The sequence below is a fragment of the Carcharhinus amblyrhynchos genome, chromosome 8 (genome assembly GCF_965287045.1).
Source record: "Carcharhinus amblyrhynchos chromosome 8, sCarAmb.v2.hapA, whole genome shotgun sequence".
Taxonomy (NCBI): Eukaryota; Metazoa; Chordata; class Chondrichthyes; order Carcharhiniformes; family Carcharhinidae; genus Carcharhinus; species Carcharhinus amblyrhynchos.
In genome coordinates, this window is record NC_137331.1 from 9,203,377 (window position 1) to 9,215,932 (window position 12,556).

The 12,556-nt window shown below is 48.4% G+C and overlaps 1 protein-coding gene across 2 annotated transcripts in view; it reads left to right on the top strand.

Moving 5' to 3' along the window:
* The first annotated feature begins 5,071 nt into the window (after positions 1-5,071).
* Positions 5,072-12,556, top strand: part of sugct (succinyl-CoA:glutarate-CoA transferase) — a 463,614-nt gene continuing 456,129 nt past the window's right edge. The window contains exon 1 of one of the 2 annotated variants that reach the window (XM_080193630.1): positions 5,072-5,256. In XM_080193630.1, coding sequence (XP_080049756.1) covers positions 5,181-5,256 — 76 coding nt within the window. In that variant the 5' untranslated portion in view covers positions 5,072-5,180. The remainder of the gene's footprint in view (positions 5,257-12,556) is intronic. The other variant, XM_080193629.1, reaches the window with a different exon arrangement.

A 12,556-nucleotide genomic window follows, 5' to 3' on the forward strand; every position in this document is an offset into this window, starting at 1 on the left:
TACTCTATCCTAGCCTGGGAGATCAACCTGCCTGATCATTGCAAGGGAACTAGAATACAAAAATAAATATATCTTGCTGCAATTGTACAGCAAGATACATTTGTACAGTTGTGTAACCACAGCTGAAATAGTGTGTGCAATTTTGGTCCCCACATTTAAGAAAGGAGATACTTATACTGAATTGGTCCCTGTCCTATGATGCTGAGTAAATTGGTTTTATATTCTCTGGAGATTAGAGAATGAGTGGCAATCCCATAGAAACCTACAAAATTCTCAAGGGGCTTGATAGGGGTTGGATGCTAAGAGATTGTTTCCACAGTCTGGAGAGCCTAAAGCACAGGGGCATAAGCTTGGATTAAGGGGCTAATCATTTAGGACTGAGACGAGGAGAAATTACTTAACTGGTTGTCAATCTTTGAAATTCTCTACCCGAGTGTTGTAGGTGCTTTACTGTTGAATATATTTAAGGCTGGGATAGATTTTTGGTCTCAGAGAATTAAAGGATATGGGTAGCAGATGGAGTTGACTCCCAGGATCAGCCATGATTGCACTGAATGGTGGAGTGGGCTTGATGGGTCAAATGGTCTCCTGCTCCAATTTCTTGTGTTTTTGTCTGTTTTGATTTAGAAAGCCCAGGATCCTTCATGCTTTTTTAACCACTTTTACAACATCCCTGGCCATCTTCAATGATTTGTGTGCATATACCCCGGGTCCCTGAACTGTACCCTTTATTTTATATTGGGCGGAATTTACCACACCTCCCGCCATGTGTTTCGTGGAGGTGGGATCTTCTGGTTCCACTGCTGTCAACGTGTTTTCCATTTAATACATCTCCCATTGCTGAATAACCTATGGTGGGGGTTTGCCATCAGCTGGACTGGAAGATCCCACTGGCAGGAAAATTCTAGCCATTGTCTCTTTGTTGTTTAAGAAGGGCAACAGGGATAATCTGGGAAATTACAGGCTGGTGAGCTTACGTCAGTGTTACTGTAAACCTACTTGTGACACCAAAATAAATTTAAAAACTTATAGATAACATCCAGGAGTCCCTAATGACACACAAATCATGTCATTAATATTGAAAGCAGGCCTTGTGCTTTTTCTGGGCACAAAGCTGATTTTGCCGACAAAACAAGGCTAATACATTCGGGGTGGTGAAAACAGGGTGGGAACGTAATTTTTTGCCTCTCACCTGATTGCGCAGAAGAATGGGTGGGACGAGGTCTTAGATCATGCCCTCAATCTTCCTCACAGTTCACAATACTTACAAATCTTGTGTCATCTGCAAATTTAATAACTGTGCCCCATACACTCAAGTTTAAATCATTAGTATGTTTTAGGAAAAAATGTGTTCCTTTTACAGACCCCTTGGAAACATCAATGCATTCCTCTCTTCAGTGCGAAAAACCATTCACCACAATTCTGTTTCCTGTTACTCAACCAATTTTATATCCTTGCTGCCCCTGTCCTTTTATTCCATGGGCTTCAACTTTGCTGGCAAGCCTATTATGTGACACTCGATCAGTGCATTTTGGAAGTTTGCCTTTATCAAAGGGATGTTGGATTTCCTTATTTAATCCATACTTGTTCAAGTGACTGTCGACTTTGTCAGCATCCACAGTATTTTGCTTTTGTATTTCTGTCAACTTTGTCTCAGATTATTGTTTTTGAATAAGGCTGTAACGTTTTCAATTCCCTAGTCCTGTGATATTGTATCTAAGGGGTATTTGGCAGAGAACGGGCAGTACCTCCAGAATTTCCACCCATACTTCTCTCAGCATCTCAAATGCCTCCCAACTGAATGTGATGACTTAAAAACTTTTAATTCTAAGACTTCCTGTTTTTCAATTTTTAGCCCATTCAGTATCTCAATTGCCTCCTTTTTCATTATGATTTTGGTAGCATCTTCTTCCTGGGAAAAAGATGCAAGGTGCTCATTTTATAGCTCAGTCATCCATGCCCTCTGCATCCACGTGTAGATTCTTTTTTGTCTCTAATCACCAGGACCAGTTTAGATGATTTTCCTTCCATCTTTTTGCAATTTTTATGTCCACACAAGATTTTTGGATTCCCTTTTATGTTAGCTGGCAGTCTCTTCTCATACTCTTTCGTCAGCGAAAGCACGTCTCCCCCCTTGCATCTTCGAAGCCTCAGCCGAGCCCACATCTGAGGTCACCATTGCAAACGTCCAATCAGCCTTCTCAAAAGTCAACCCACAGAAAGCGACTGGCCTGGATGGGGTACCTGGACAAGCATTCAGATCCTGCGCGGATCAGCTGGCGGGGGTATTCTTGACATCTTTAACATCTCTCTGCATCCATCAGAGGTCCCTATTTGCTTCAAAATGACAACCATCATCCCTGAACCAAAGAAAAGCCAGCAGCATGCCTTAATAACTACCTGGTGGCTCTGACATTCATTACGAAACGCTTGGAAAGGTTAGTCATGTCATTTCGCAGGTTGCCTGGATCCACTTCATTTCGCCTATTGCCGCAGCAGGTCCACAGCAGATGCCATCTTCCTACCCTACACTCAACCCTGAAACACCGGGATACCAAATTATCTATGTCAGACTCCTATTTATTGACTACAGCTCAGCTTTCAACACCATTATTCCTATAAAACTCATCTCCAAACTGTGGTCTGTAGCTCGGCTCCTATCTCTGTGACTGGATCCTAGACTTCCTAACCCACAGACCACAACCAGTAAGGATAGACAGCAACACCTCTTCCACATTCATCCTGAGGACTGTGTTCGCAGCCCCTTACTATACTCCTTATACACCAATGACTGTGAACAAATTCCCCTCCAACTCAATTTTCAAGTTTGCTAATGACACCACCATATTGGGTCAGATCTCAAACAATGGTGAGATGGAGTAGAAGGAAAGGGACAGAGAATCTGGTGAACTGGTATGATGACAATAAACTCTCCCTCAACAAAATGAAAGAGATTATCATTTACTTCGGGAAGTGCAACGGAGGACATGCCCCTGTCTACATCAATGGAGACGAAGTGGAAATGGTTGACAGCTTCAAGTTCCATGTGCCCAGATCACCAACAAACTGTCCTGGTCCCTCCATGCTGACATTAAGAAAGCCCACCAATGCCTTTACTTTCTCAGAAGGCTAAGGAAATTTGGCATGTCCACTATGATTCTTACCAACCTTTACATTTGCACCATAGAAAGCATTCTTTCTGGTTGTATCACGCTTGGTATGGCTTCTGCTCTGTCCAAGACTGCAAGAAACTACAAAGGGTCGTGGACGATGCTCAATCCATCTTACAAACCAGCTTCCCATTCATTGACTCTGTCTATACTTCCCGCTACCTCTGAAAAGCAGTCAGCATAAGCAAGGGCCCCACGCACTTCGAAGATATTCTCTTCCACCACCTACCGTCAGGAAAAAGATACAAAAGTCTGAGGTCATGTACCAACTGACTCAAGAACAGCTTCTTTCCTGCCGCCATCTGACTTTTGAGTGGTCCTACCTCGTATTAAGTTGATCTTTCTCAACACTCTAGTTATGATTGTAACACTACATTCTGCATCCTCTCCTCTATATATGGTATGCTTTATCTGTATAGCACACAAGAAACAACACTTTTTTCTGTATACTAATACATATGACAATAATAAATCAAATCAAATTGCTATCCTTATTTCCTGTACGTATCCCACTGAACTCACTATATCCTGGTTGGTTCTCACTTATATTATCAATCTGACATTCTCTTTCTGCTTCTTCCTGCTCTCTGGGTCAGATTTTCAGAGACAAGAAATACTGCCCACATCTCATGAATGAACTTACCCCAATGTCTCCATCACTGCCCCAATCACCCTCTTCCACCATTTCACTCTACATAGCCATTCATTCATTCTTGCTCTTTCTCCAATCAATCACACTCACTCACTCTCCCCAATATCCCGACCTCACAGTCTCTCCCCTTTACTCATTCCCCCTTCTCCTTCTCCCTTTGCCCTTCCGCTTCCTATGCCCCTCCTTTCTCTACCTCTCCTTATCTTTTTCACTTCTTATTCCATCTTCTCCCCTTTCCACTCTCTATCTCTTCCTCTCCACTCCCTTCTCTGCTCCCTCCTTGTCACCTCTTCCCTTGCCCCCTTCTGTCCTCTTCCGCTACTCTCCCTTTCCTCCAATTCCCCCTCCTCTTGACCGCTCATACCCCTCCCTTTGCCCCTTCTCTTCCTTTCCCTCCCTTTCACCACAACCTCTTCTCCCAATCCTCTTCCCCTGGCCATTCCCTTCCTACTAGCCTTCACTCTCTACCTCCCCTTCTCCCTCTATACTACTCACCACTCATTCTGTCCTTTTCACCCCCCTTGCTCTCCCCTCTTATTTTCCTGCTTCCAAGCTTACTCGCCCTGACTCCCATCACTCCCAACCCATTCCTCTCCACCCCCTCATCCCCTCCTCTTCTCTCTTCCACCTACCCTCCTTCTCCCTACCCTTTTCACCCCTCTCCTCCCCACTCTTTCTCTCCACTTCCTTTTTCTCCCTTCTTTTCCATTCATCCCCCTTGCTCCCTAACCCCTTCCTCTACTGTCCCACCTCTCTCACTTCCTGTCTTTACGTGACCTCATGTTTCACCCTTCCCCTCAACTTTTTCAATACCCAATCCCCTCAAAACTCCCTCCATCCTTCCACCAATGCCCGTACCCCCCTCCAACAGCATAAGAACATAAGAAATAGGAGCAGGAGTAGGCCATCTAGCCCCTCGAGCCTGCCCCGCTATTCAATAAGATCATGGCTGATCTGACAACCCCACAATTAACCATCCCCCTTCCATCAATCATCCATTCTCCCCTTTGCATCAACCTCCTCCTCGCTCCTCCCACCTCTACGATGCCTCCAGCCCTTCATCAAACCTCCCAAACCACCCCCCTCTTCATCGAAGGTCTTCCACCAATCCTCTCCTCCACCAACCTCACCTCCCCAAGCCATCCATCAATCACCACTCCCTCACACCCCATTTGCAACCCTGCCCCAATCACCTCCTCCCTCAACACTGTCCTCCCTCCACTTCATTGATCTCCTCCCACACTCCCTCCCTCCCTCCCACACTCTCTCAACCCCACCTCCCCGGGTCAGTTTTCCCTGCTGCACCGTTCCGCTTGTCCCGGGACGAGGAATTTTGTGACTCATTTCCGGATCCAAAAATGCTGCGGTTGGCGGCGGGGGCGGCAGCTCGAGGCTGTCGGAGGCTGAGCGGAACCGTGAGCACGAGCGGCGCAGGTAGGGGCAGCGGAGAGAGCAGAGAGCCCAACGGTAACGGCCAACCGAACGCCGGCCCAACGGTAACGGCCAACCGAACGCCGGTCCAACGGTAACCGCCAACCGAACGCCGGCCCAACGGCCCGGAGATCGACAATTCCTCCCCGCCCCCCCCTCGCGTGGCGCGGGGGTTGGCACCCGCCCCCCCTCCCCCCTCGCCCGGCGCGGGGGTTGGCACCCGCCCCCCCTCGCCCGGCGCGGGGGTTGGCACCCGCCCCCCCTCGCCCGGCGCGGGGGTCGGCACCCGCCCCCCATCGCCCGGCGCGGGGGTCGGCACCCGCCCCCCCCCTCGCCCGGCGCGGGGGTCGGCACCCCCTCCCCCCTCCCCCCTCGCCCGGCGCGGGGGTTGGCACCCGCCCCCCCTCCCCCCTCGCCCGGCGCGGGGGTTGGCACCCGCCCCCCCTCCCCCCTCGCCCGGCGCGGGGGTTGGCACCCGCCCCCCCTCCCCCCTCGCCCGGCGCGGGGGTTGGCACCCGCCCCCCCTCCCCCCTCGCCCGGCGCGGGGGTTGGCACCCGCCCCCCCTCCCCCCTCGCCCGGCGCGGGGGTTGGCACCCGCCCCCCCTCCCCCCTCGCCCGGCGCGGGGGTTGGCACCCGCCCCCCCTCCCCCCTCGCCCGGCGCGGGGGTTGGCACCTCCTCCCCCCTCGCCCGGCGCGGGGGTTGGCGCCCCTCCCCCCTCGCCCGGCGCGGGGGTTGGCGCCCCTCCCCCCTCCCCCCTCGCCCGGCGCGGGGGTTGGCAGCCGCCCCCCCTCCCCCCTCGCCCGGCGCGGGGGTTGGCGCCCCTCCCCCCTCGCCCGGCGCGGGGGTTGGCGCCCCTCCCCCCTCGCCCGGCGCGGGGGTTGGCGCCCCTCCCCCCTCGCCCGGCGCGGGGGTTGGCGCCCCTCCCCCCTCGCCCGGCGCGGGGGTTGGCGCCCCTCCCCCCTCGCCCGGCGCGGGGGTTGGCGCCCCTCCCCCCTCGCCCGGCGCGGGGGTTGGCGCCCCTCCCCCCTCGCCCGGCGCGGGGGTTGGCGCCCCTCCCCCCTCGCCCGGCGCGGGGGTTGGCGCCCCTCCCCCTCGCCCGGCGCGGGGGTTGGCGCCCCTCCCCCCTCGCCCGGCGCGGGGGTTGGCGCCCCTCCCCCCTCGCCCGGCGCGGGGGTTGGCGCCCCTCCCCCCTCGCCCGGCGCGGGGGTTGGCGCCCCTCCCCCCTCGCCCGGCGCGGGGGTTGGCGCCCCTCCCCCCTCGCCCGGCGCGGGGGTTGGCGCCCCTCCCCCCTCGCCCGGCGCGGGGGTTGGCGCCCCTCCCCCCTCGCCCGGCGCGGGGGTTGGCGCCCCTCCCCCCTCGCCCGGCGCGGGGGTTGGCGCCCCTCCCCCCTCGCCCGGCGCGGGGGTTGGCGCCCCTCCCCCCTCGCCCGGCGCGGGGGTTGGCGCCCCTCCCCCCTCGCCCGGCGCGGGGGTTGGCGCCCCTCCCCCCCTCGCCCGGCGCGGGGGTTGGCGCCCCCTCGCCCTCCCAGGCTACTAGCAGGAGATGAAACATGATAGTTCAGAAATATGTGGAACATGGCTTGGAAGGTGTAGGTCAGCTCGAATGGTTTTCAAATGCAAGTGTTTGAATGCGTTATGCATGGTTAATAACATTAATTGCAGGCACAAATTTCCTGTGTGTGATATAAATTGCAATTTGGAGATGAGCAAAGGGAAGGTTGAAACTTAATATTTCTGACCATTGGCAATTTAGGAAAGATATAGTACAAAGTAGAATGGCAGGGAGGGATGATAAAACTGATTAGAGAATTAAGGTAAACTATTGAAGCATAGTGTGTACTATCGGGCCCCAATTAGCAGGCAGGAGAGAGAGGAGGAAATTTGTAGGCAAATTGTAGAAAGATCCAAAAATTAGAGTAGTGATAATGGGTGGCTTCAATTTGATTTGTGAGCAAGTTAGAGCTCATGGCATGTAATGGACAGTTGCAACAATGATACACAATTAGCTAAGGGGATAGGAAATTACGTAGTGGTTAGTGGTTGCTTTCTGGACTGGAGGAAGGTTTATAATGGAGTTCCTCAGTGGTTGGTTTTGGAATCCCTGATGTATATGAATGACCCAGATCTTGGTGCAGAAGGCAGAATAAATTTACAGCTGATACAAAACTTGGACTTGAAGTTGGAACCATGAGGAGGATGATGTAGATTTTCAAAAAGGCTTAAGTCGGTGGAATGAGTGGATTTGTAGCAAATGAAATTTAATGCAGAGAAGTGTGAAGTGATTCATTTTGATAGGAAAAATGTAGAGACATAATATAAAATGAAGGGTGCAATTTTAAAGCAGGTGCAGGAGTAGAGGGACCTGGGTGCCTATGTATTTGCATCATTGAAGGTTGCAGGGCAGGTTGAAAGACTGGTTAATAAAGCAAACAGCATCCTGGGCTTTATAATGAGGGACATAAAGTACCAAAACAAGAAAGTTTAGTTGAGTCTGTATAAAACATTGGTTCAGCCATAACTGGAGTATTATGTCCACTTCTGTACACCGCTCTTTAGGAAGGATGTGGAGACATTAGATAGGGTGCAGGAAAGATTCACAAGATTAGTTCCAGGGATGAAGAGGGGAGGTGGGGGTGTGCTGGGTAAGATGCCACGTTGATGCAGACATGATGAGCCAAATGGCTGCCTCCTGCACTATAGGAACTCTGTAGTTCTCTATTCCATAACTTGTGTTATCGTTAAAAGAATGGGGACATTTGTGAGATATAGGTGGGGTGAAGTATTGCATTAGTCAATCTTTTCGTATTTAATAAATGTTTTATTCCATTGCAAAAGGTTAATTGGTAGTCCTGGGACTCTCTTCATTCATCCTTTAAAAAAAGTAAAATTTATAGTTTATTGAGCCAGGTTCCATTCTGGGATCTTCCTGTCCAGTAGTAACATGAGCTGTGATAATAGGAGAAAGGAATGGGACCCAAAGCTGGAGCTAGAAATGATTAGAATTGTGGGGTTTTTTTGAGACAAAATTGTTTCTTGGTTAAAAAAGGTTGCTAAATGAAAGGCATCACTGATTTTTAAAATTCCTTTTGTGGGATGGGATGTCCCATCGCTGGCAAAGCATTTATTGTCCACTCCTAATTGCCCTTGAGAAGATGATAGTGAGCCACCTCCTTGATCCACTCCATCTGGTGCAGTTTCACCTAATTCCTTTGGGAAGGGTATTCCAGCATTTTGATCCTGTGATTGAAGAAATGGCAATGTAGTTCTAAGTCAGGATGGTTTTGGGCTTGGAGGGGAACTTGCAGTTAGTGTTGTAGTCATTTCTAGGTGATAGAGGTCATGTGTTTCAAAGGTATTGTTGAATGAGGTTTAGCAAATTACTGCAGTGCATTTTATATGTATTACCATTGTGCTTTGGTAGTGGAGGGAGTTTGTTAGCGGCACTCAGACAGGCTGTTTTATCCTGGATGGTGTTGAGCTTCCTGTGTTTTTGGAGCTGCACTCATCCAGGCAAGTGGAAAGTATTCCATTATACTCCTGACTTGTGCTTTGTTGATGGTGAACAGGCTTTTCTGAGGAGGTGAATTACCCACCGCAGAATTCATAGCCTTTGACCTGCTTTTTCAACCACAATATTTACGTGGCTAATTCACTTTGGTTTATGGTCAGTGATAACCCCAGGAAGTTGATAGTGGGGCGATTCAGCAATGGTAATGCCATTGAATGTCAAGGGGAATGAATGGTTGGATTCTTGCTTGCTGGAGATGAGCATTGCCTGGCACTTGGTATGAATGTTACTCCTTCATCACAAAACTTAATAAAGTTAGTCAGGGGAAATTTGTCTTTAACAAAGGGCAGTTGGGAATAACTGCTTTTGACATGATGGCAGTATTTGATGGAGTATGGTATCAAGCAGCCTTGGCAAAATTGCACTCAATGGTAAGCAGGAGAAAAGCTCCCCATTTGTTAAAGTCATACCTAGGAAAAACGAAGATTTTGTTATTTGAGACCAATCATCTTAGTCCCAGAATATTGTCACAGAAGTTTCTCAGGGTGGTGTCCAAGGATCAGCTGCCTCATCAACGACCTTCCCTCTGCCATAAGGTCAGAAGTGAACATGTTTGTTGGTTGCACAATATTCAGCGCCAACATGACACCTCAGACACTGAAACAGTTCATGTCCAAATGCAGCAAGACCTGGACATTATCCAGGTTTGGGTTGAAAAATGCTAAGTTATGTGGTTGATATTATCATAGAAATCCTAGAAACCCTACAGTACAGAAAGAGACCATTCGGCCCATCGAGTCTGCACTGACCACAATCCCATCCAGGCCCTACCCCCATATCCGTACATATTTTACCCACTAATCCTCTAACCTATGCATCTACGGTCAATTTAGCACGGCCAATCAACCTGACCCTCACATCTTTGGACTGTGGGAGGAAACTGGAGCACCCGGAGGAAACCCACGCAGACAGGTGGAGAATGTGCAAACTCCACACACAGTGACCCAAGCCAGGAATTGAACCCAGGTCCCTGGAGCTGTGAAGCAGCAGTGTGTATATGGACTTTTAAAAGGTGCGCAATAGAGTATCATAATAGATTTTTTAAAGCAAAATAAAATTCCTCGGCTGCGTGGACATGAAATTGGCTAAAAATCAGAAAGCAGGGAGTAGTGGCAAATGGTTATTTTAGTGAACCTGGAAGAAAAAAAGTTGGGGGTGTCCCTCTCATCATCAGTATTAAGATGAATGCTCTTTTTGATAATTATAAATAACCCAGACTTAAATATACAGATCAAAATTTTGAAGTTTGCAGATGACATAAAACTTGGAAATGTGAACAAAATTTAGGAGGATTTAGAAATTGGTGAAAAGGGTACTCAAATAAGAGAAAAAGTTTAATGCAGAGAACTTTGAGATGTTATATTTTGGTGGAAAAAATAATGAGAGGTAAGGCAATATAACCCAAATGGTACAATTTTAAAGGAGGTTCAGGAACAACAAGACCTAGGAGTGTACATGCACAAGTCTTTGAAGATGTCAGGCTCTTAAAAAAAAAGCATTATTGAATCTGGATATGTGGTTACATGAATAGCAGCATTACTGGAATCTTGCAAAAGCAGAGAAGTTGTGATAAACCTCCATTAATCAGTTGCTAGGCCCAATTGAAGTATTAGGTCCAAATCTAGGCACTGTTCTTTAGGAAAGATGTCAAGCCCTTGGGCAGGGTATGGAGATTTACGAGAATGGTCAGTAAGTCAGGCACCATCTGTGGAGAGAAAGGTGAGATAAAGTTTCAGATCTGAAACCTATGTTCACACACCTGAAACGTGAACTTTGTTTTCTCTCTCCACAGATGCTGCTTAACATGCCTGGCCTGTTGTGTATTTCAGCATTTTCTGTTTTTATTTCAGGTTTTCACCATCTGCAGTATTTTGTTTTTATTTTTACAAGAATGGTATCAGGGAAAAAGGACTTAAGTTAATTGAGAGACTGGAAGTGATAAGCGGAGATGTGATAGAGATGTTTGAAAATAAGATAGCTTGTGATAAGAGTAAACAAGAAGAAACTTTGCAGTGGCGGAGAGATCATAATCAGAGGACACAGATAATTGGCAATGGAACTAGAGGAGATTTCATAGAACATTAAAGCGCAGTACAGGCTCTTTGGCCCTCGATATTGCGCCAACCAGTGGAACGAATCTAGTGACCCTCTAACCTAAACTATTCCAATGTTATCCATGTGTCTATCCAATGACCATTTGAACGCCCTTAAAGTTGGCGAGTCCACAACTGCTGCAGGCAGGGCATTCCACGCCCTTACTACCCTCTGAGTAAAGAACCTACCTCTGACATCTGTCCTATAATTATCACCCCTCAATTTAAAGCTATGTCCCCTCGTGTTAGCCGTCACCATCCAAGGAAAAAGGCTCTCACTGTTCAGCCTATCTAATCCTCTGATCATCTTATATGCCTCAATTAGGTCACCTCTTCACCACCTTCTCTCTAATGAAAACAACCTCAAGTCCCTCAGCCTTTCTTCATAAGACCTTCCCACCATACCAGGCAACATCCTGGTAAACCTCCTCTGCACCCTTTCCAATGCTTCCACATCTTTCTTATAGTGACCAGAACTGTAAGCAATACTCCAAGTGTGGCCACACCAGAGTTTTGTACAGTTGCAACGTGATCTCATGGCTCTGAAATTCAATCCCTCTACCAATAAAAGCTAACACACCGTGCACCTTCTTAACAACCTGGGTGCCAACTTTCAGGGATGTATGCACACGCACACTGAGATCTCTCTGCTTGTCGACACTACCAAGAGTCCTTCCATTAGTCCTATGTCCTGTAATCCTGTTACTCTTTCCAAAGTGAATCACCTCATACTTCTCCGCATTAAACTCCATTTGCCACCTCTCAGCCCAGCTCTGCAGCTTATCTATGTCCCTCTGCAAACTGTAACATCCATCGTCACTGTCTACAACTCCTCCGACTTTAGTGTCGTCTGCAAATTTACTAACCCATCCTTCTACATCCTCATCTAGGTCATTTATAAAAATGACAAACAGCAGCGGCCCCAAAACAGATCCCTGCGGCACACCACTAGTAACTGAACTCCAGGTTGAATATTTCCCACCAACCACCACTCTGTCTTCTATCAGCTAGCCAGTTCCTGATCCAAACTGCTAAATCACCCTCAATCCCATGCATCCATGTTTTCTGCAGTAGCTTACCATGGGGAACCTTATCAAATGCTTTGCTAAAATCCATATACACCACATCAACTGCTTTACCCATATCCACCTCTTTGGTCACCTTCTCAAAGAACTCAATTTCTTCATGCAGTACATTGTGATTTGGAATGAAATATCTGAAAAGGTGTGGAAACAGATTGAATAATCTCTTTCTAAAGAGAATTGGATAAATGCTTGAAGGGGAAAAACTTTCAGGGAGATGAAACATATTCTAGCCCATTTAATAGGTTTGTCTTCAGCCCAGCCTGGTTAGTGAAGACCAGAGTTCTACTCTTATTTCTGGGATGATATCCAGTGGGATGACGACCATTGTTGTCATTCCCACTCTATTGCTTGTGTTGAGGGGTAAACATACACCATGGAAAGAGTATTCATATCACACTGTTGTTGGGCTGTGACCACTTATATTGTTTCACTTCTCCAAGGAAGAGTGCGTAGCTGCAAAAATAGACCAATTGCAAGTCATGATTATATTCACTGGAGTTTATCAGAATGAGAGGGAATCTCATAGAAACCTATAAAATTCTAACAGGACTATAC